The sequence below is a fragment of the Ziziphus jujuba genome, chromosome 3 (genome assembly GCF_031755915.1).
Source record: "Ziziphus jujuba cultivar Dongzao chromosome 3, ASM3175591v1".
In the NCBI taxonomy this organism is placed as follows: domain Eukaryota; kingdom Viridiplantae; phylum Streptophyta; class Magnoliopsida; order Rosales; family Rhamnaceae; genus Ziziphus; species Ziziphus jujuba.
In genome coordinates this window covers 12,807,728-12,832,744 of record NC_083381.1, presented here as the reverse complement: position 1 = coordinate 12,832,744, position 25,017 = coordinate 12,807,728, and the positions used below count along the sequence as shown (strand labels likewise).

The window sequence follows — 25,017 nt, the reverse complement described above, 5'->3', positions numbered from 1 at the left end:
CCCTCCATATATAAATTAAGCTACTGTTTAACTTGGTCTGTTTTCATCTGATCTTAATTATTAAATATATATCATGCACATGGAGTGTCGGGACTCAACATAGATTGAATAAGTGATTATATATATATATATATATGTGATAAATTTAATTTGTAACCAATTTGATTTGACATTAATTATGTGTTAGTGGCCGCTCTCTAAAAATGAATACTATAATATTTTTATATCACACATACACGTACATACCAGCATGAGCATATCCAGACTACTACATATATATATATATATATATATACTTCAATTCTCCGTGTAGAGCTAGGTTATACCAAGTTTTCCTAGCATGATGGCAGATTATGAAGCATCTGCAAATTCTTCTTCATCATCATCATGTAAGAAAAAAAAAAGAAAAAAATACGAAGTGTTCCTCAGCTTTGGAGGTGCGGACACTCGCCTTAATTTCACAGACCATTTATACCATAAACTGACTCATGGAGGAATCGATACCTACAGAGATGAGGAAAAGCTTAAAAGGGGAGAGAATATTTCAGAAGCACTTTTGGAGGCCATCGAAGAATCAAGATTTGCAGTGGTGGTTCTTTCGGAGACCTATGCTTCCTCCAGTTCGTGTTTGAAAGAACTTGCCAAGATTGTCGAATGCAAGAAAAAGATGGGGCTGGTTGTTCTCCCAGTTTTCTATGGTGTCGAACCAACCGAGGTGAGGAAACAAATAGGGAGATTTGGGAGGGAATTTATGAAAGTTTTCAAAGACAATGTAGGAATGGTGAAGAAATGGAGGGAGGCTTTGCTTGAAGTAGCCAATGTCTCCGGATGGGATCTCAAGGGCAGGTGTGTACCTACCTCTACTTCTCCAATTTGCTGCCCTTCAATTTTGTTTTCTGATTTGACACAATGGCTGTTTTTTATTTGAAACAATGACAAATTTGGCTGTTTTTTTATTTTTTTTTATTTTCAAAACATTGTTCTCAAAATAAAAGAAAAAAACAAAAAAGAAAACAGTTTTCTATTGTTTTGGAAAAGCAAAAGGTATTTGGCTTGGTAATTCAGTATCCCGAACCCATTATGGTGGTGTTGAGTGCCTGGCTTATTTTGGTGGTCGCAAACCCTAACCCCCATTCCAGCGATTTGCGACCTCGATCTCGTTGTGTGATATTAAGTTGGTGGTTTGAATAAGTTTTTATTGTGTTAAAATTGTTTCAAAAAATAAAAGAAAACAAAGAAATGTTGTTTTTTAATTTTGTTTTTCATTGCTTTTATTTTTAAAAATTGTTTTCAGGAAACAATGGTAAGGCATCTTAAAAGTGTTTCAAAAAATAATGGTACGACATCTTAAAAGTGTTTCAAAAAATAATTTTCTGTTTTCTAAAACAGAAAACTATTTTAAAAAAAAAAAAACTGACCAAACATGCCTAGTTTTGAAGGTTTTTTATTTTTTTTAATTTTGTTTTATTTCTAATAACAAATAGTTTAGAAAATATCTAGCCTGTGTGGCATGTTGTTTTTCAAACAATTTTCTTTTTAGAAAACAGAAAACAATTCTTTAAAACACTAAAACCTTCTTTAAAAAAATTGTAAAAATGAAAATAACAACAAAAACTATAGAAGTTGTTGTGGAATTTTGAAAACAAGAAGGAGAGAAATTCTGACAAAAGGCCTATTTTGGTCATGCGTTTTGGAAACTGTTTTTCTATTTTAAAAAATAAGAAAATTAATCCCTAAAATACATATAAGGTGTTTGACAATAATGTTTTCAAAACCAAAAATAGAAAACAAGAAAATTGTTTTTTTTTTTTTTTTTGGATTTTTTGATTTTGATTTTTTTTCCCCTTCAGTACTCTAAGAACATTGAAAAACAATTTGTTGGTATGGAAGCACTCGCTTGATAGTTTGGGCTTCCAATCTCACTTGTGTTGAATATTGGGTATCTAAATCTAGGGCCATAGGGCTTCCCCCTTTAAAAAGAATCAATTTACCAAACTCTTGGTAGTTTCGGAAAACAATTTTGGGTATATTTTATTTTGACCCCTGATGTTTATATTAATTATAATTTAATCTTTTAAATTTTAAAAATTATAACTAGTACCCCTATTGGAGTAATATTATTTTGAAGAGGTACAATGGAACAATAGAAGGCTAAGATAATGACTTTTTGAAATGTGAGAGGAGATTGATGATATTTTCTAAGAGCCATTTCAAATAACAAAAAACATAACTAGAATGTGTCTGTAGGGGGAGGGAGGTGTTTTGGACATTTTATGGGAAGTGTATGTATGGAGAGACTATTGGAATGACAACTATATATATATATATATATGAATTTTCCAATCATAAATGAAAATTAATTTTGACAAGCAAATTCTCATTCAGCCTAATTTAATTGTACTATTTTTTTTTTTCCTTCAGGCATGAGTCAGAGGTTATTGACAAAATTGTTAAAATGATTTCAAAAATTGTAAATCAATTCCCAAGTCACAACATGAACTTAGTTGGAATGGCTTCCCGTGAAGAAAAAGTGGAGATGCTATTGAAAATTGGGTTGGAAGATGTTCGAACCATAGGGATATGGGGTATGGGCGGAATTGGTAAAACAACACTAGCTCAACAAGTTTACAGCTCAAATTTCAACAAATTTGAAGCTACTGCTTTCGTAACCAACGTAAGAGAGGAATATAATAAAAGTGGTACTTTAATTCATTTGCAAAAGCTTCTTCACAGACAGTTGCTTGACATTGAAGGAAACATAAATAATGAAGATATGGGAGCAAAGGTATTAAGAAGGAGATTGAGTTCGATAAAGGTGCTAATCGTCTTAGATGATGTTGATCAGTTAGCACAAGTAGAAAAATTAGTTGGAAATGCTGATGAACAAGATGAGTGGTTAGGTCCAGGGAGTAGAGTGATTGTGACAACTACAAATAAGGACTTGTTGAAGACATATGGAGACAACAACATTTATGAGGTTGATAAACTTACCGATGATGAAGCTCTTCAGCTTTTATGCCGGAAAGCCTTCAAAATGAAGGAACAACCACCTTCAAGTGATTTTATGAAGCTGTCCAAGGATGTTGTGGAATATGCTGATTGCCATCCTTTAGCTCTTGAAGTTTTGGGTCCTTTTCTTTTTCGAAGACCTATAGATCAATGGCAAGCCACATTGGCTAAGCTAAGGAAAACTCCTCAAAAAGACATTGTTTCAAAGCTTCGAATAAGTTATGACGGATTGGATTATAATCAGCGAAACATATTTTTGGACATTGCTTGTTTCTTCAAAGGAGAGGATGAATATCGTGTGAGAAAGATCTTGGAAGGTTGTGATTTTAATCCTACCATTGACATAGAAGTGCTTGTTGAAAAATCCCTAATTGTTAGGAAAGGAGATAGATTATGGATGCATGATTTATTACAACAGTTGGGCCAAGACATTGTTCGTGGTAAACATCCTAATGATCCGGGCAAATGGAGCAGGCTGTGGTTAAATGAGGATGGACGCAATGTGTTTGTAAACAATAGGGTAAGAAATCTGATTCATACACACACTTTGTACATATATATATATATATTGGCTTGGCATGCATTAATATTGTTGAGTCCATGTCTTATCAGATATAGCTTTTGAGATAGATGGTAACTTAGCATGGTATCAAGGTATTGGTGACTATTAGCTACAGGTTTTGGAGATAGATGCAAACTTAACATGCAATATATCTCATTGTATAATATACATTCTATGTTTATTATGGATATAAATATAGGTGCTCATATATTTATGGTACATTTTTCACTTAAACCTTACCATCTTTTATTTTTCAAAATTTTTGCTGAAAAAATGAACATTTTTCATTGTTACAGGGAACACAAGATATTGAAGGCATATTCCTTAGTTTGCCTGAAAATAGAGAGATATCCTTGGATGATGATCCAATCTCAAAGATGACAATGCTAAGATTATTAAAGCTTCGAAATGTGAAATTTCTCCAATTTCATGGAAATCTTTCTAATAACTTGAGGCTTTTGGAATGGCACAGATATCCTTTAGTCTCTATGCCATCAAGTTTTCAACCTCATGAACTTGTTGAACTCATCATGCCTAACAGCAACATTGAACGACTATGGAATACAACTCCTGTAAGATTTCCTTTTTGCATGCAATATGTTTCTTAATTTTAGTAAATTAATAAGTTTAAAAATTAATTACTTTTTCTAGCTTACAATTTATCTGTCTTCTTTTGTGTAGGTTCATTTTGAAAAGTTAATTACAATCAATCTTAGCTACTGCAAGTATTTGATCCAAATCCCAGATTTTAGTAAGGTTCCCAATCTTGAAAATTTGATCCTTGAAGGTTGTAAAAGATTATCACACTTTCAACCAGAAATTGGCATGCTCAAGCAACTCATTCTATTGAACTTGAAAGATTGTGAATCTCTCAAGAATCTCCCCAAAGGCATCAACTTCAAATCTCTCAGAACCTTTATTCTCTCAGGATGCAAAAGACTTAATAAGTTTCCAGAGATTGTCGAAAATATGGATCATTTGGCTGAACTTTATTTGGATGGGACTGCTATACAGGAGTTGCCAATGTCAATCAAGCGCTTGACGAGCCTTACTTTGTTGAAACTAAGAGATTGCAAGAACTTTTTGAGCCTTCCAGATGTCACATTCTGTTCAAAATCTCTGAAAAGTCTCGATATATCAGGCTGCTCACCTCTTGATTGTCTTCCAGAAAACTTGGGGAGCTTGGAACAGTTGGAGTTACTTGATGCAAGTAGAACTGCTATAAGAGAAGCACCTCTCTCCATTCTGAAGCTCAACAACCTTAAAACACTAAGTTTCAGCGAGTGTAGCAGCATGGCACGTAGTCATTCTCTTTTTTTTGGCTTTCTGGTGCAAAAGGAAGAGCACACCAGTTTCCGGTTACCCAGTTCTTTTGCTGGTTTGAGCTCTTTGACATCATTAAGTTTAAGTAAATGCAATCTACCAGAAGGAGCTATTCCTGAAGATATTGGTTGCTTGTTGTCATTGCAGTATCTATATTTGAGTGAAAATGATTTTGAGATGTTGCCTAAAAGCATTTCTAAGCTTTCTAATCTTAGAGAACTTCATTTGGATGGCTGCAAAAAGATTCGGTCGTTGCCAAAACTTCCATTGAGTATTAAATATGTATATGTGTATGATTGCCCCATGTTGAATGATTCAAATGGTCAATTGACAATATGGGCATCTACTGAGGGATTCAGTTTTATAGATGGACGTAAACCAGACAACAGAAGAGGTTTTTCATATCACAGTCTTCCAATGCCTGAAGAGCATATTCATATACTCTTTCCAAAATTTATCAAGGCAAGTCTAAATGTTTCATTCTTTGTTTGTCTTTCTCTTACTAAATATCATTGTTATGTTTATTTTCTTAATTCCTTTTTCTATTTAATTATAGGATCAAATTGATGATGAAAAAATTTTCCAAATCCCATTTCCTTATACAAGAATTCCTGAGTGGTGCAGCCATGGGGATACCAAGTCTTCTATAAGAATTCAACTGCCTGAAGAAGGTGGTAGAGCTTGGACTGGATTTGCACTGTTTATTGTCTTTTTAATCCAAGAACATGAAAACTATGAGGAAGTTTGGGACTTAAAAGAGACTCTTTGTCATTTTTCCACCAGTGAAGGTTGTCTTCAAAATCCCATTGTCATAGATAGCTTCAAAAACTTGAAGGTTGGATCATATGGCCTTTGTGTCTATGTACCAAAAATATGTTTTGCAGAAAGGTTGAACAAAGAAAGTCATATTGAAGCTTCCGTTTCAACGAGTAGACCGGATGTGGAGCTGAAAATGTGTGGCCTGCATGTAATATTCAACCATGAGGTGACAATGTTTACTCAAGATTTGGTTGAGACAAGTACTGAACACCTAAACTTGAAATCCATTAAACATTACATGCGAGTACTAGAAAGGGCAACCAAATTGGAAAGATCAAGTTGTTTATTAGATTTTGAACAAAAACAACCGGAAGAAAGAAAATGCAGGTACAGAAATCGACCCTTTGTGAGTATTCATCTGACCAGCAAGTTGGGAAGTGATTTACAATCTTTCCTTCTGAAAATCTTCCAGGTGAACAATCTATATTTGTTCTTTTGTTATATAACTCATGTCCATCCTTTTTGTTTTTTAATCAGTAACTCTTTAAGTTATGCACTTACAGGGACTCTGTGTGCGTAAGCACCATATGTTTTTTCTTTTCCGTGTCAAAAAGATTGTATGCTGGTTCTTCCATCAAAGCGTAGGGCGCCATGTAGTGTGCTACCTCCCTAGGAACTTGTTTGATGAGAAAGAATGGGTAGGATTTTGTCTGATTGCTTTTCTTACTTGGTCTCCATCTTTTTACAGTAACAATCATTTGGATTCAGAAACTCCTCCATTGCTTAATGTTCACTTGCATTCCCATCTTGGAAGTAGTATATTTTATATAACTACTTTCACCATTGATGTTAGCAATAAAGCACTTTTATTACTTCATGTACCAAGAAAGTACTTTGGAAAACAGTTGAATCAATGTTGGGGAGTAAGTGCGTTGTTCCAAACTAATATCCCTGATGTGCATGTTGAAATGTGTGGAATCCAAGTAGTACATGAGCAGGATGCGGAATTTATAAGTCAAATGATAACTGATTTTTCATTGAGCGATCCAAATGAACAAATGCATCAACAATACTACGATGCATATAGTAAAATGGCGAATTACTTTCTCAGTGAAGTTGAGGCTGGTGAACCTGAGACAGAGGAGAAAGAAATGTCCTCTATTGAAAGGTTAACTTCCTACAGATTTTTTTTTTTTTTTAATTTTACTATCATGCATATATAAATTCATAACATATTCTTTTAGCCTGACACAGTTTTGTTTATGCGGATTATATAGTAGGGTATATGAATCTTCCTTACAGAAGCTTCTGCAAGGTACTCAACAAGTGGAGGAACAAGTTTTAACTGCATATGAGGAACTATATGTTCCATCTGAGACAACAGTGCTTCATTCCAAAAAATGCTTTTTTGATTCTTCATATCAAATGATCAGAGATGACAGTTCGACAGATTCAACGGGCGGTATCATCCATTTACAGGTAATGGCAGAGACTGCACTTTATGATAATGACTTGAACAAGTGGAAAAAGTATCTTGAGGATGTACTTAAATGTCTCTCCGGGCATTATGTCTTTGTTACTCTGAGTCTCAAAGGACGTATCATATCTTTTTTGAAGCCTTTTAATCCTATCTCAACATTCGATTTCTGTTTCCCTCGAAAGGAAATCATAGATTGGTTTGGAGATTATGATCATCCTGGTAAGCAAAAGGTGGAAATTGAATTACCTCAGAATCTGACTGATGATGAAAATTGGATGGGAATTGCTGTATGTGCTGCTTTTTCAGTACACGAGCACCTAGGTGCTGCCATTGAAACATCTTTCAAACTTCTATGCCATTTGCATACCGAAGTATATTGTTTGAATCCTGCTCCAATGTTTTGCGTCACTAAAGACAGATTCAAGTGGCTATTTGTACGCGGATTCATTTGGTTAACATACATTCCAAGATGCTTGTTGCTTGCAGAGTTGAATGGGAAGAAGTACATAGAGATTAGCATCTACAATGAGTGTCCTGGCCTGATTAGGCACAATCTAAGTGCTCGTCTCATGTATCGACATGATGTGGAAGAATTTAGACAATCAATAACCAAATGCATGACCTCACTTTTCGACAATATGGATTGTATCCGACGATTTGTTGATGATGAATCTCAAGCTGATGAGATAGAAACTAGCACTGATCATTATGGCAATTCGTATAATGTGGACAGAAATCAGAGAGAACTCATTCCTAGAACAAGTGGACTGGTAAGACAACAAAATTTTAGCTCAGTCTCCTTCATTCATTTCTCAATCATTAACTAGAATTGCTAATACATAATATTTTTCTTCTTTTTAAATTTTTTTTTTTTTTTTGTATTTTTACAGGATTTTGATGCAGACATGATTTATAGCTCATGTTTCCCTCCTAGTGAGATTCTAGACTGGTTCAACAGTCAAAGTAGTATTAATGGATGTTCAGTGACAATACAACTCCCATCAAATGTATATAATGATGGTGATTTTCTAGGATTGGCTCTATGTGCCTATTTCTCAGAGCTAGAGCATCCATTAAATACTTCTTCTATTAATGGCAATTTTGATCCTGAAATGCCTCACCATTTAGTTTGTCACTTGGAGTTAGAAGTTGAAGGAAACAGAGTTGGTATTGAAACTCTGCATCACCATCGAATAACCAACAAGGAACTCAACAAGTTACATCATGATCATGGAGAATTCATGTGGCTGTCCTATATATCGCGTAACTGGCTTTCGAATCAACTGAATGACTCCAGTCTCATCGAGGCTTCATTTGCAAGCGATAAAGGATGGTGGAGAGCTCACAAGTGCGGTCTGTGTCTTGTATACAATGAGCAGGTGGAAGAGTTTCAGCAGAGAATAAACCACTGCATGGCCTTGTTGGGTTGACAATAATGTGCTGGTAAGATCAAATCTTAATAATAAATGAAAAGAAACAAGAAAACAACACCATGATGATCAGCCAGAATGTAGCACATCTCAAAGCAGCTTTATCTGATTCTCAGCAAAATATATTATACCACAGAGAGACTGTAAAGTCACTTATGCTGCTTCACTCTCACTCTGATCTGGATGATAACGGATGCAAGTTGATTGCCCTGCCTCCTAAAGCTCCTCTTCTCTGCTACTAATTTAAAAAGGTTGATCATTAAGGACATGGTACTGCTTTTATTTTATTTTATTTTTTTTTTTTTGGGTGTTGTAACTTTTAACTTGTGCTTGAATATCTGTTAATAAATTGATACTGTTGTTTTGTGTGTTAGCTTGTTTCTCATTTCGCTAAACAAGCAGGCTTTTCTTGCTCGGTGTATATATATATATATATATATATCGTAGTTTTATGGTGCTTACTACATCTAAACCGACAACCGACGGTTTTTAAAAAAAAAAATATCGGTTTTGTTGTATATGCTATGTATATATACACAGTAAAAACATCAGCTTAGATATGATTCGTATGCGGATTAGTCCACACTTTATAATTTCCCTCTATATATATATATAGACTACATAAATTCTGGTCTCTGCCCAGTTAATTAGTGACCCTTGTGGTTTAATTAGCTCTTGAATGAACCTTATTCCTAAGTTATATGCCTAATTATATTCCACAACTGTTGGAATTCTTGCCCTTCTTAAGTTAATATCCAGTTTCATAAGTACTCATCAACCACACACAAAACATTCAAATAATATTATAAGCATACCAAAAACTCGATAACATGGTCGTCTCCTTCACCAATAACCTCAAAGCGGTTGTTGTCCCTTAATTTTAATTAAAAATAAACGAGGGCTTAGAATTCATAAGCTATTTATTTATCTTTCCGATCAATTTTTTAGGTCTCTACTTTTTCTGGATCTTCAATTGATTGAATATTCAAGACTCGAACTACAGACCAAACAACGGTGCGTCTGAGTAATTTTATACCTAATATATTGTTCAAAGTTGCTGCTTTTTTTTTTTTTTTTTTTTTTGTTTTGGGGTTATAAAAATTAAATTAATTTAATTACTTGGAGCAATAGTAGCAATACCATATATAATAACAATGTTTTTTTCACCAAAAAAAAAAATATATACAATAAGTTAACAACAATGTTAAGAAAAAGTCATCTTTGGGACTTGGAAGACATCTACCGAGCCATAATCCATATTTAACAAATTCCTAATTGTTATTTTTACTTCCAATGGGTCGGCTCAATAAAAGCTCAATTCAGACAAATTAAAACCGAGTATTAGTGGTCCGACCCAAATGCACTAATCATATAAGAGGGCAGTTTGTCTTGGAATATACGAAAAACAATAGAAAGTTTTACTGTTTATAGTCTTATAATTGATTATTAATTACTCTTATATCTTAATCATAAATATAGAAACTTATGGTAAAAATAAAAAAATAATTCTATCAACAAAAAGAAATTATAATCTCACTATATTATCTTATATATATCTTACAGATAGAAAGTAAATTAATTATAATCTAAACTCTATTAAAAATAGAGTCATATTTATCCTAATGTAACTACTTTAATATATGTGTACTAATTCTAATCCTATTTAACTACATTAGGTCATTCATTAGGCTATATGTTATTACAAGGGAAAAGAAGATGGTAATTATGGCGAAAAGGGTCTCCTTAAGGGTTTAAGAATATGAATTTCTAGGTTTGATGATCCAAAATTATGCTATGCATGCATATTTATCATATAATATTATTGCTATAGTATTTTTCTTAACATTGATATTTGTATATTAGTAAAAGCTTAGATTTATATTGGCCATGGATGTCTCTCTTGGCTTTCTTTTGTATCTAGAAGAACCAGATATAAACACCATTCAAATACAGGTAAAGCATGAGAAGCAAAAGCAATCTATATTCCTTCCAACATATATAAGGCATGCAGTAAAAAAAGAATGCCCAAAAGGGTCATTCTTGGTCATTATAAATATAAGATTTCACTATATATGTAAGTGTAATATGATTCAGGTAGGGATTTCTTTTCCTAAGATTAATTTCTTCCCAAGACCAAGAAAATATTTCCAATGCAGAGAAAAAAAAAAAGATTTATTTGTATCGGGAGAAGGATATTTACATGTTCATTTATATAATGAACCCAACTAACAAAGGAAAGCCATGCATGACAAATAGTAACTTTCATGTTTTGCTTTCTTTTCTTGGTTGGACTCGTAGGAAAACTTTCCAATCCAAATTGGATTATACTTTTCTTTCTTTTTTATTTTCTTTTAATTTATGTTTCCCCAATAATTCTTTTACACGTAACCCTCATTTTTTTTTTTAATTACAATATGGGGGAGGGGGAAACCCACATCTTCAAAATCAAGTTTATATTTTGTTTTGCATTAATTCTATTAGTATAAAGTTATAGCACAAAGCAGCTCTATCTTGAAATATTTCAACAGTTATTTTCTAAAACTTGCCTAAGTAAGATAATTAAACCGCATAATCAATCTTTTTTGTTTTGAAATAGACGACATAATCAATCTTGAATTGGGTTTTTATTTGTTATCCCTTTCAACGCCTATTAATGCCAACTATTAATAATTAGTATTTCTTCTTTTCTTCAAATCCTACATTTTTTTTTTAATTTACAGTTTTTATAAAAAACTACTTTTTTTGTATCGAATATGCAAGTTTGAATCCTCAACACAATATTAAAAAAAAAAAAAAAATTAGAAAGAAAAAGAATAGTAGTAAAGTATGAAAAAAATAGTAGTAAAAGTTTTCTACTAAAATTCAAGGTTTAAAGGGTAAAATTGAGGATACAAAAAGTTGGGCATTAGAGATCTTTCTTCTTTGACAATAAGGGATATTTTGGTCTAATCATCTTTTTTATTTTTAATGCTTTTTTTAGGTTTATAAATCACATTTCATTAAACAAAAAAAGAAGAACAAACTATAAATCTCCTATTTTATGGTAATTTGCCAAAAAATAACAGTTATTAATTTTTATTACTTTAAATATATATATATATATATATATATATATGGTTGTGGAAACGAAGTTGCAGTAATATGCATAGCTACTTGGTAGTGGAGAGGAGCGAAAAACAGTACAAGAGAAGAAAAGAGAAGTGCGACGGGAACAAAAGAAAAAGGGGGTTGTGCTAAGCAAAATTCCAAAAAGCTTGTGGTGGGAGATTTTGGAAAACTGAATTAGAATCTGGGTTTTATCAGATTATCATGGAAATGGCTTCGACAAACAAAGTTCTTATGGTGTGGAAGAAACCATTAAATCACAAGCTCAATTTAAAAAAAAAAAGAAGAAAAATTCAGATTTTGATTTCTGATTACTGTTTTCTTTCCATTTTTACAGGTTGCAGAGAAGCCCAGTATTGCTCTCTCTATAGCCTCCACACTCTCCCACGGTCGAGTAATGTCTCTGTTTCATTTATACAAAACCTCACACTTTAGCTTCCTTTATATGAGGCTGCTCCCCAATTTGATTTTTATTTTAGTAGTACTTTTGTAAATTTGTGTGTCGTGTACTTAAATTTGAATGAAAATAGCAAATGGGTTGGTGGGGGTATATTTGTTTTATTTTATGTTCCTCCTTCCCCCCCCCCCCCCCCGAAACAAAAAAAAAAAAAAATTCATACAGGGGAAGAGGATATCTGAGTATTGGCCTATTTGCCCAAGAACTTGTTGCATATTATATAATTGCATCCTTTATTTTTTGGGTTCTGCTTCTTTGTTTGTTTTATGTTTGGGATTAGGATTCTACTATGGAAAGAAATGGCAAAAGAAAATGAGAAATGTCATTATTTTTCATTTTTTCTGTCATTCTTGTGCTATATTTCTATTTAATTGAAAATTTTGTTTTATAAGCAAACGATGAAAACTAAAACCATATGTTCTTCTCATTCTTTTTTTTTTTTTGGGGCCCCCCTTGTATCCTCCTTGATTCCAGAGTGTAGAATGGTTTATAAATTTTGATGGTATCACAGGCATTCTTTGTGTTCTGCAGATGTCTACAAGAAAGGGTAGTACAGATGTCCATGAATTTGATGGGAGTTTTCTTGGGTTTCAAGCGCATTATAAAGTGACATCAGTAATTGGGCATGTTTTCAGGTCTTTCTTTTTCATCTCTTCTCCAAAGAAACTATTTCAAGTAACCTACGTCTTTAAATTATTCATTCTATTTTATTTGTCTCTATAAGCAAAAGCAAATATTGTTTATGAGGTAATTTAATTAGTAAAGGTGTGTTGCCAAAGATGTTGATTCGTTTATTTATTTATAAAACAAGTTCTGGTTTTTTTGTTTTTGTATTTTGAATGGTGGAACTCAAGCCGACGTGAGATTTGCTCAATGAAGCTCTAATGATGTTAATACTTGCAATCAGTTTATAAGTTTCTTCACATGGTTAGGGCTATGTATAGATGTAAAGCCTTTAGAGGTTTCAACTAAAGCTGGGTTACTAAACTCTTAAGACAGGTCAGTCAATATTTCAGAGAGACTTGCATTTGAACCCCTCTTTGCAACTCTTTAGCGAAAATTGGCAGAAACTTAATAGGAATGCTAATGTATAAAACATTAATTTGTTTTGTTTAATTTTGATTAAAAAGGTAATTATTATTGCCTGCAGTTTGGGTTTTCAAAGTGAAGAAGCTAGACTCTAAGTAGAGAATCCTAAATTTGAGCTAAAGAATTTGTTTTTGAGCTTTCATTGGTTAAAATACATGTAGATGTAGAGTTCTTGTAAGGGGCAGCTAGATCAGTAATGGATCCTAACTTTGAGCTATGAGATAAAGATTTTGTGGTATATTCAAATGTAGATGTAGAGTTCTGGGAAAGGTTACTATATTACCTTTAGATTTGAACTTTTACAGCTGTTATGTTTATTTGCATGCTGAGCAAATGATAAGTTCCTTATGTTTTTCAAAATTTTCTTTTTCTGTGCATCTAGTGTAGATTTTCCAGCACCATATCAAAACTGGGCAGCAACTGATCCTCTGGATCTCTTTCAAGCTCCTATTTGTAAGGCAGAAACAAACCCAAAGGTACAACATTTTTCATCACTTCTCATTTATTCTTTCCTATGCACTTATGGGATTTCTTTAAATTATTATACAATTGAAAAGGTCACAATTAGAATAGTATTCTCATTAACTTAATTATTTTTAAAATTTTTTGTCACTGTTGGCATGAAAATTTAGGGCCCATTTGGGAATGATTCGATAGGAATCCCCTAATTGGTGCCTCTCCTAGATCCACCGAGTAGGTGTTTCTTCTAGAATCATCAACTAGGTGATTTTTTCTAAAATGTAACCACCAAAATTCACTTCTATGTTTTTTTTGTCAAGCTATAGGTAGTGCTTTTAAGCTCTTGGCAGCGCTTTTAGAACTCTGATTCCCAAACACACCTTTACATGCTTAGGTTTTTTGGGATATATAATAATGCCTAGCATTGTGTTATTAAGAAACTATGTGTATGTGCATGGATTGTGATTTTAATTATCTAAGTGAAAAATATACATATATAGAGACTCTGGAATCTGCTACTGCCATATGCCCAATGATTTTGATGAGCATGAATATGTTCTTATTGATACTTAGCCAATGCTGAACATCCCAAAAATAAAACCTTTACCTTAGCATTCTCCGATCCTTGAATGCTGCATGCCAGATGAGGTTTTAAAATCTGCAGTAAGAAGATGTCTGGTACATAAACATATGCTTGTGTCTATGTGTGTGTGTGTATATATATATATATATATTTTGAATGATATTCTTAATCAATAAGGTTTTTGCTGTTTGTGTTCATATGTAGGCTCATATATGTAGACATTTAAGTCAAGAAGCTCGTGGCTGTGGGCATTTGGTGTTATGGTTGGATTGTGATCGTGAAGGAGAAAATATATGTTTCGAAGGTATCACTTCTTTAGATATGTTAAATAGTTTTGAATCTTTTAGATGTGTTATCTTCTTAGTGCAGTGTAAGTTTGTTGAATGGAATGAATCTTTGATTACAAAACAAGGGCTCTTGTGGTATTGGTGTTAGTGATGTTTAAGCACTGCCCTTTGGTTGGCACCAAAAGCCGATTATAAGATTTATATAGAATTTTCTTAGAGCAAAAAATGTAATATAATATATTAAATGTATATATATGTACACCTGAATTTTCTCTTAGTTAGGGGAACATAATAAAAACTTAAAACTAGAAGAATAGTTTCATAGGTAGTTTTTTATTTTATTTATTTATTTATTTATTTTGAAAATATCATGTCAACGTTATAGCTTTTTTTGATATTAGTAGACAAATTTATTTACGTTAGCCATATAGAAAGCAGTATTCGAAATAACTAAGTAAAACATATTGAAAACAAGAGAAGAGAAAAGAACAAAAAAAGATCAGGGCTTGTCCTTGTTTACTCAAACGGCCAGTATACAACTTGATAAAAGATTATTCTACCCATTCAATAGTTTATCCACAAATACCAAAAGATGCTCAAAGGAATTAACTGTATTTGTATTCTTTTCTTCTTTTTTCTTTTTCTTTATTTTCTAAAATGAAGAAACATAAAATTTCATTGATAAGAAATAATTACTACAACTATTTGAGACAACGAGAGATCCTCCGGAGGAAGGAAAAAAAAAAAAAAAAAAAAAAAAACACTCTTCAAGAGCTGTGCTTTATTTAAAGCTATTGATGACTATTGCCACATGTTACTTCAATCTGAAGTGCATTTCAGATGTGGTAGTTGATTGAAGCAAACTTTCACCGAGTGTTTCCTATATCATAAAAATATTTTTCTTTTTGATTAACAAGGCATTTATTGGCGGTGTATTGATTGTTGCAATGGTATTGTTGCCCATTAATCTTGTCTTAAATTAGACATCTGATTTAAATGTAGAATTTAATCTAACAACAGTAATTAAAAATTTGAGCATTCTGACATATTTAGTTATTCCTTATAGGCATAGACATCTTTTTAAGGTGGTAAAAGTATATATAAGGACATTCTTAGTTGTCTTTGTTTTCTTTCTGCTTTCTTAATTCAAGTCAATTTCCAGTAGCGTTTGAAAAGCTCCAAAATTTATTTGTTTTTCAGTTATTGAGTGCACCGGGTTTCATCTAAATAAGGGAAGAAGGATTTATCGTGCACGGTTTTCTTCTGTTACTGAGAAAGATATTTTGGGGGCGATGGCCAACCTTGTTGAACCTAATAGACATGAAGCACTGGCAGTAGATGCTCGGCAAGAGATAGATTTGAAAGTTGGTGTTGCATTCACACGATTTCAAACAAGTTATTTCCAAGGAAAATATGGGAATCTTGATTCCAGGGTTATATCGTAGGTTCTATGATATCTCTTCCCTTTCTTCAGAATATTAATATGTATTTGTTTTTATACTTCCTCTTTATTTAGGACTCTGGCATTTCCTTCCTGTGTCTCTCTTTGTATGCATGAATGACCAGTAGAATTCCTGTTGAACTTTACAGGATCAATTTTCCCAAAAGTTTAAGTCATGTCCACCCCATAACTCTTTATCTGTTGTGAGATATAATAAAATGAGTTCATGATTGACCCAAATGGATAGTGATGCAACAGTTCCTGGAAAACAGAGGCACAGAATAATTTTTCTTTGCCAGTAAATAATTACTACTAATGCATTCCCTTTTTCTTATATTTCTATAGTCTTTGTAGGAGTAACTTATAATATTCCTTGTTTGCATAGTAGTGATTAATTTTTCTTTTGTCTCTGACTAATAGTTCTTTGCTGTACAAAATGGTTTTATTATAACCCCAACTTGTCTATGAGTCCTTTAATGTGCAGTAAGAGCATTTCTGAATTGTAATGATGATTTTGGATTCTTTTATGGGTAATACATCATAGGGAGTATTTGAGGAGTATTGCTTCTTATGTGGATATGAAATGGTATGGCATTTTTTTTTTTTTTTTAAAGTAAACTGAAATGGTATGGCTTTTTGTTATTTATTAACGTAAGTTTTCTCATTTTGCTACATGGCTTTTGTTAATTTTATACAATATGCATTGGCATATCTTTCTCGGTCTTTTTAACTAGGCTTTCTTCTAGATATTTCTTTTTTGGTGGTAATTAATTTAGTTTACTGGGTTGATTTCTTTTATCCTCCTAGTTTCCTTCCTGCATATCTCTTGGCATTCTGTTCTGCAAATCATATAATTGATATGATAACAATACCATTTATCCCTTAAATTTTCTAATTGTATGTTATTTACTCTTTCACATTTGGATTTTCTTGGTTAAAGAATTCGGCACCTAGTTGCCTCGAACTTTTTCATTTATTGCCTTAACTGTTAACATGCTAGAGACTAATCCTTAAATTTGTTCTCTCTTCTGTTCATCGTTTGGTGAGGTTTTATTTGGGGTATTTGTATACTATGTTCTACTTTCATCCAAAGCATCAATTAATCCAGCTCATGCTTGTTTCAGCTATGGGCCTTGTCAAACTCCAACCCTTGGATTCTGTGTACAACGCTATTTTCAGATCAACACCTTTAAGCCAGAAAAGTTTTGGTCCTTACACCCTTATATAATTTATAATGGTTATGAACTTCAGTTAGAATGGGAACGTAAGAAGTTGTTTGACATAGATGTGAGGCCTTCTTTTCTTTTAATCTTGGTGATGTTTTACCTTTTCCCTTTGCAAAGATATGATATTTCATGTTTCTGTTGATTGTAGGTTGTGATAATGTTTCAGAAGTTAGTAATGGAAGATGGAATTACAGAAGTGACAGAAATATCAGAAAAGCAAGAAACAAAAGGACGTCCACCTGGTCTTAATACAGTGAATCTTTTGAAGGTCAGAAAAACTTAGATTGATATTAGTTTTCATGATTTGTGCTATTATTGCATGCATTGTTCATTATAGGGAAATATTTATAATTAGCTTGCTCTGGGCATAAATAATAAATCATATGGGTCTTGGGAGGAAAAAGATGAAAATTAGAGTCTATAACAGGGCCTGTAGAGGGAAAATGAGGAAGAAGGTGTAAATTGGTACTATTTTTCTGCTCCACATTTCATTTTCTTAGGAAAAACAAATTTATTTATATGCATGTATGCGATTCAATAATAACTAAGGTGAAATCTGTAAGCTTTACTCTCTTGTTGAATAAAGAGACCGAGCATACCACATATCTCAGCCTTCCACCTAACGCTAATTCCCTAGTTGCTTCTGTTAGACAAGTATCTGGTATGAAGCTAATGGTGGGAGTGTCAACTATCTAATTTTTTTTTAAATAATTGTACCCGTTTCCTAATAGCTTAAACTTTTGCAAATAGTGGCAAAGTAGTTTACTATTTGTAATGTCCTTTGACCCCTAAAAACAGTTTACATGCCAATCTTATCTTGTTTCTGGGGTTAGGTCCTAGGTTCAGTTCACCAGGACATGGGCGGGCCTTAAAAATTTCTCACCTAGCATTTGAATAAAAAAATGTGACTTTGTATTGGGTACATTCTAAGAGTGAGCATCTGTAGCCAGCTTCTTTGAAAATTTGTGGAATTGGAAGTTAATTGCTACTTAAATTAAGAATGAAACTTCTCTGCTACACCTGAGGGACAGTTTCATTGATAAGAGTAAAGAGATTTGCATAAACTAGTTATTGGCAGTAATTCCGGTCTATAAATGATGCTTAAACTAATGCTCTGACCTCAAATCGGGAAAATGAAGAGAGGGGAAAAAAAATGTTGATTCACTTGAAGGTAACATTTCAGTTCCATCTTAAACTTTTTCTTTTAGCAATCGCCCTTAAATCATTTTCTTAGTATTAAGCTCTTGTATTTCTTAAAACGATTTATTTTCCCTGAATAATCTACATTTCTTTTTTTGTATTAGTCAAGCACATGTATTTCTTAAAACCATTTAGTTGCCCTGAATGATCTACATTCATTGTTTGACCATTTTAAATTGATTATTGTAAACACCTTAAATGATTTTTTAAGAGTGGATGTATATCGTTTCATTAAAAAAGAAAAAAAAAAAAAAGGAAAAAAAAAAGGAAGGATAACCATGTTAAGGGTCAATTTGTTTATGAATTGAGTAATATAACGGAGATAAAAATAATATATATATATATATATATATATCTGTATATACAAGTAATATTCTCTTTAAGAAAATTTTAGTAGTATGAAATATCATGAGCATGTTGTGTTACTGTTAAATGTTGAATGTGTGCCTATCGTTGTGTTAAAAATTGCAACACATGAAAATAACTAATTTACAGTTTATACGACAATGAAATTGATTGTTGCAATTAGAAATTTAAGGTTATGAGATTGATACTACTAGAGCAATGCGTAATTAATCCCATGAAAACTTAATCAGTGATCTACATACTGAGGAGTATTGCTAGAATCTTACATAGCTCTCACTTCTTTGTAACTTTAGTCGATGTCTTGCTTAAAATAAGTTCATCGATTAATTCATAAAAGTGAAGGAACATTTCTTTTCACTTTATAGAAGAATGGGACCATTGCAAGAGACATTAGCTCTCAGTTGATTGTATGACGATCATGATATTGTATGATTAACTTTTGAAAACAGAGATGTTGAGGAAAGTTTAATGGGTTTGCTCTTGTCTAGATTACTAAGTTCAATTTAAATTTTGCATGAAGTAAAATCTTTAATGGATCACCTTTTCTTTAGGAATCAGTTAAATTTATTTTTTGAAACTTGTTCAGTTGGTAAGTGGAAATTATAATTTACCATAACTTTTTACCTTATTATTATTTCTAAATTCTTTATGAATAATTTTGCTGCACCGAAATAATCCAAGTTATTTTGTCTTTTTATTTATTTGTTTATTTTTTAATTTTGGTAAAACTTCAATTCAGGTTGCTTCAAGTGCATTAGGGCTTGGACCTCAAGTGGCTATGCAAGTTGCTGAACGCTTGTATACTCAAGGTTTCATAAGGTATTCTCAAATTTTTTTACTCATTTGAGTGTTTTGCATGGATATTCCATTTACTTTGTAATTATATTGTTTTTTATTATTATTTTTAAATGAATCTAGGGGTTAGACTATTTGCTGTAACTAGCTGTAGTATTTGTGTTCAATTATGTTGTTAGCACCACATGCTGTGACATGGTGGCCTACGCACTTGCCATGAGTTATCCAGAGTCTCCTGACTGGCCTTGGTAGTGGAGTTTATTACAGGAAACATTCTTTAGGCAACCTGTTCAATCATTGCGATGCATTGGATACTTTTTGCCATGTTGTTTTCCTTAATAATGTCATGTTTCCTTCATCTTTGAACAAACTAATAGTGTTTCTTTTCTCTAGCTATCCACGTACAGAGAGCACATCTTATCCTTCTTCATTTGACTTCAAAGGAACACTTGGTGTACTAGCAAAGAACCCAACATGGGGTAGTTATGTACAGAGATTGCTTGCTGATGGTTATAATAAACCACGAGTAGGAACAGATGCAGGTGACCATCCTCCTATAACGCCAATGCTTTCAGCAACTGAGAATGAGCTAGGCAAAGATGCTTGGAGACTATATGAGTATGTGTGTCAACATTTTATTGGAACCTTGTCTCCTGACTGCAAGTATTTAAGGTAAAAACTTGTTATAGGCACCTCTGATAGTCTCCATTAATTCTAATGGCACTTAACTTTAGTTAATTGAACATGTGCATTTTTGGATATTCCTGATTGGTGTGGTTCAACATTTCTTTTTCCCTTCTTCTGAATGTCCAATTGTTTATATATCAATTCAGTGCATTGATTTAGTAGTGTCTTTTTATGGCTCATAGTTATGCCTTGTGGTTACTTTGAACTTATTAAAGATTGTGGTTTCCTAATGAGTTACAATAGCATGTAAGAGTTATGGCTTGTTTAAAATTGAACAAAAGCTAAATAGTCAAATTAAACATAAGCACTCAACTTAGCAGCCATTTGAAAAATCAGGAAGGTGGTCAATCATAGTGGTCCTTTTTCCAAGCTACTTCACTGAGTACTTCTTCTTAATGATTATGTAATATTCATGCTCACTATTTCTGCCCAAAATGCTTTATATCCCCATATCCCTTTGTTCTATTCACTTGAATTAACCCATCTCTTCTTTAAAATGAATGTCCATATTTCTATTTTTTATTTATTATTTGTTACAACATTACCACTTGCCAGTCTTTTTGTGCACAACTTAATTACAGTCATTTTGTGAACAAAAAACAACCGAAGCCTTCACCAAAGAGCCATAGTTGGCTTACAGTCATATGAAAAAAAAAAAGAAAAAAAAAGAAAAAAAAATCAGTTTTCTACAGTTGCACAAAAACCTAGTTGCACTCAATTGCTTTGTTTCCTTCATCTTGTTCTACTTTGATGTGTAACATTCCCTTTATGCTCCCATCAACAAAGAATTCTAGATACCCAAGATTACCTTAACCCGTAACTCAATTCCAAATTTTATGAGTTTGCTGTCGAAATATTCGGTTAACGTTCTACTTAACCTATGTCCCTTAGTCTCAGGGTGTCCTTCATATTGTTCTGTTAAAAATTATTCCTAGTTTGGTTTGATTTCACCAACACAAATTCATTCATCTGGTGATACCGTCTGAAGTAACCATATTCGCTCATCAATAATAAATTAAAAAAAAATTAAGGACTTGATGTGTGGTAACTATATTCGCTTATCGATAATAAATTAAAAAAGGTAAGGACTTGATGTCTAGTAATATGAAATTTACTAGTAGTTCTGGTTCTGGCTCAAATTCGTACAAAATAAGATCCCTGTCTAAAAATCCTATAAACACAACCATAACTTCTCTTGAATCTGAAAAAAAATAAAAATAAAAAAATAAAAAAATTAAATTAAGTTAAATAAATCAATGTATTTCCGTTGTTCGTCCTTCATACTTGCTGGTGAAAATGTGTTGCTCTTGCAAGGTGCATTTGGCGTGAATTGTATGATATTGAAGGAATGCTGCAAATATGTGAATTATTTTATGTTTATGCAACTTGCTATGAGAGCAGCTTTAGCAAGTATTAAGAAGCACTGGTTGACATATATCATTTCGTTGAAAATGCTTGCTTACACTTGGTCATTTTTGTTTTTTTTTTTTAACCTCTTTTTATAACATAGACTAGTTTATGACCATTTCAGAACAAAGGTAGAATTTTCAATTGGTGGAGAATCCTTCCAATGTGTAGGGCAACATGTCACAGTGAAAGGATTTACAGCTATTATGCCTTGGTTGGCAATACCTGAGAAAAATCTTCCTCAGTTTACAAAAGGAGAGAAGATAGAGATTTCAAAAGTGGATCTCTTTGAGGTACCCTGTTACATCTACAAAGGTTCACTTTTTAGTCTGCATACAGCAACACACACACTCTAAAAATATTATGGTATTTAGTAAGGAGTTTTCAATATGTTACTGCTGACCTCTGCGAATCTACTATCTGCAGGGAAGTACCACACCTCCAGATTATCTAAGTGAGAGTGATCTGATTTCTCTTATGGAGAAGAATGGAATAGGCACAGATGCTTCAATTCCTGTTCATATTAACAACATTTGTGAGCGTAATTTTGTGCAGGTCACAATTTTTTCTTCGTTCTACCAAAACTTGTGTTTCCATCAGGTTAATTTGTTTTAATAGATGTACAAGGATAGACTGAATTTTCCTAGCTTTTTCAAAATTTACTTTGCGCTGAATTTGCAGGTACAAGCTGGTAGGAAGCTAGTTCCAACTCCCTTGGGTATAACCCTGATAAGAGGCTATCAATGCATTGATCCAGATCTCTGTTTGCCAGACATTCGTAGTTTCATTGAACACCAGATAACTCTTGTTGCTAAGGGTCAAGCAGATCACATACATGTCGTGCAGCATGTACTTCTACAGTTCAGACAAAAATACTGTTATTTCGTTAAACAGGTTCAAATTAATTTAAATGCATCCTTACATGTGGTACCTTGCAATTCAAGCTGAAACTTTTACTTGTCTGGAAATAAATTATGAATGGCTTGTTTGCTTTCTTGAGTCAGCTGAACAACACCTTAACAGTTCTGCATTATATTCATCTACTGCTTGTATTATAAAAGTTCGGTTTTTTCCTTCCATGGATTATTACTGTGTTAATATAGGGGCTAAAAACAATAGTTCAGATACGCATAGCATCCATCCTTTATTGATGTAGTTTTGTTTGTTTTATTCTGAATGTATGATGCATTTATGCGCTCCAAGTTTGCAGTGACAATCCTTTTTGGGTTTTAATCTTGTTTTAGCTGACTGCTATAAGACATGATTAGGATTATAAACCTTTTTCTTAGTTAATACTTCCTCAATCTCTTCACTTGATTATTTTTTAATTATTTATTTATTTATTTTATTGATGCAGATTGAGAACATGAATACTTTATTTGAAGCCCAGTTCTCTGCACTTGCCGACTCAGGACGGAATCTCAGTAAATGTGGCAAATGTCTCCGATACATGAAGTACATTTCTAGCCAACCCCCACGACTTTATTGTAATACATGTGAGGAGGAATATTATCTTCCTCAAAAGGGTTCAATCAAGGTAAAATGTCCTTCAATGAGTAAAAAAAAGAGTTTGAAATCTTATTCAACATGATTATTTATTTATTTATTTATTTATCATTGCTTATAACATATAGTATGTTTGTGTTTATTGAATAGTTTTCAGCAGTATTGATATATTTTTTCCACGTCATTTCAAATTTCATTTATTTGATGGAACAATCTTAAGAAAAAGACTGCACTAGCTCATTGGAGATCATGGTTGTTGCCTGTTTGCATGTAGAATAGGGCCAAGGGCTGTCAGTTGAAGTTCTAGATCTAATCCAAATTTGATCAGTTTAGTTACCATAAACAGTTTGAATATGAATATGAATAAGGGCTGAATGATCTATAGACTTACATCCAGTTACCATAGAACAGTTTGAATATGAACACACATAACACATCTGTATTTATCACAATTGCAGTACCGTATGAATATTTTGCAATTTCCCTGGAAAAAAATGTTAGGTGAATAGCAGTGCTGTATGTTTCTGTTTGATGGGGTTTGTATTATTGACACCAAAGCATAAGTGAATAAAAAATATAAGCCTATAATTGGATACTTTGATTTGGATCTCTGGACAGGTCTGCACAAAATCTGCCAAAATACCACAAGAGTTGTGTTGTGTTGTTGTCATGATTCATAATAATGCCAAAATAAAAATGTTTATGTCCTGATAACTCAAATGCTTAGTAAATACTTCTCTAGCTCCGAGGTTTTGTTAAATGTTCAAAGTAATTAATTCTGGTTTATGTACATTCGGAAAATGACTTATGCATAATGAATGACAAAAGCGGCTAAACTGTGCAGCTGTACAAGGAACTTACTTGTCCTTTGGATAACTTCGAGCTTTTGATCTTCTCCATGCCTGGTCCAGAAGGCAAGTCATTCCCTCTCTGCCCATACTGCTATAATAGTCCTCCATTTGAAGGAATAGACACGCTCTACAGTGCAGCAAAAACCACTGGTTCTAGCAAGTTGGGGAAGGGAGCTGGAATGCCATGCTTTCTCTGCCCGCATCCCACATGCCAACATTCAATGATAGCACAAGGAGTATGTGCTTGCCCAGAATGTAGTGGAACGCTGGTCCTAGACCCAGTGAGTGCTCCCAAATGGCGACTGTATTGCAATATTTGCAACTGCCTTGTCTTCCTTCCCCAAGGTGCTCACCGAATATCAACTACCCAAGAGAGTTGTCCTGAATGTGACTCTAAAATCATAGAGGTCGACTTCAACAAAAAGACGACGCCCTTGGAGGACGGAGCTACATTGTACAGCGGTTGCATTCTTTGCGATGAGTTGCTTCATTCACTTGTGGAGATGAAACATGGGAAGTCTTTTTTCAAACGAATGGCTTCGAGAGGAAGAGGCAGAGGAAGAGGTGGTGTATATAGGGGAAGAGGGCGGGGTAGTACTGGGAAAAAGGTTGATCCAAAAATGAGCTTTCGAGATTTCTGAGTTGTAAATTGTTCACATTCTATGGTTTTTTATTTTATTATTATTATTTTCTTTTTACTGGTAACCCTTCTGAAGTTATGAAACCTTGTAAAATTTAAATTGCATTTCTTTTCTTTGTTACCTAGAATAGAATAGTACCTCTTGTCCCTGTTTTTTTGGTTTTTTTTTCCTCAATTTAATTTTTGATTTTGGTCTTTTTGAATTGATAATTTAAAAGTCCTAACAGTGACCTTTTTACACTTTTACAAAATTTTCATACTTGAGCCTTCTCATGTCTTTTTTATTTATTTCTAAACCTCAAAATATCATCCTCGTAAGACACAATGTTAATCAATAGACATATCACAGTTCAAA

At 33.0% G+C, this 25,017-nt stretch overlaps 2 protein-coding genes across 6 annotated transcripts; both read left to right on the top strand.

Annotated features, from left to right (window-relative positions):
• Positions 1–281: 281 nt before the first annotated feature.
• On the top strand, positions 282–8,884 carry LOC107422174 (TMV resistance protein N). Of its 2 annotated transcripts, none has more exons than XM_060815653.1 (8): positions 282–846; positions 2,422–3,529; positions 3,868–4,143; positions 4,253–5,356; positions 5,451–6,125; positions 6,217–6,821; positions 6,934–7,903; positions 8,024–8,884. In XM_060815653.1, exons 1-8 carry the CDS (start codon positions 341–343, stop codon positions 8,561–8,563), a joined length of 5,784 nt encoding a protein of 1,927 aa, XP_060671636.1. In that variant the 5' UTR covers positions 282–340; the 3' UTR covers positions 8,564–8,884. The 2 variants fall into 2 exon arrangements, with proteins under 2 accessions (XP_060671636.1, XP_060671635.1); XM_060815652.1 differs by having other exon boundaries at positions 6,931–7,903.
• Positions 8,885–11,689: 2,805 nt separating this feature from the next.
• LOC107422201 (DNA topoisomerase 3-beta) lies at positions 11,690–24,811 on the top strand. Of its 4 annotated transcripts, none has more exons than XM_016031622.4 (15): positions 11,690–11,905; positions 12,006–12,062; positions 12,657–12,760; positions 13,602–13,690; positions 14,461–14,560; positions 15,744–15,984; positions 17,109–17,271; positions 17,359–17,478; positions 19,516–19,595; positions 19,965–20,243; positions 21,790–21,958; positions 22,092–22,220; positions 22,347–22,559; positions 23,023–23,202; positions 24,016–24,811. In XM_016031622.4, exons 3-15 carry the CDS (start codon positions 12,751–12,753, stop codon positions 24,661–24,663), a joined length of 2,421 nt encoding a protein of 806 aa, XP_015887108.3. In that variant the 5' UTR covers positions 11,690–11,905; positions 12,006–12,062; positions 12,657–12,750; the 3' UTR covers positions 24,664–24,811. The 4 variants fall into 4 exon arrangements, with proteins under 4 accessions (XP_015887108.3, XP_015887107.3, XP_048333259.2 ...); XM_016031621.4 differs by having other exon boundaries at positions 13,597–13,690; XM_048477302.2 differs by having other exon boundaries at positions 12,637–12,760; positions 13,597–13,690.
• Positions 24,812–25,017: the final 206 nt, after the last annotated feature.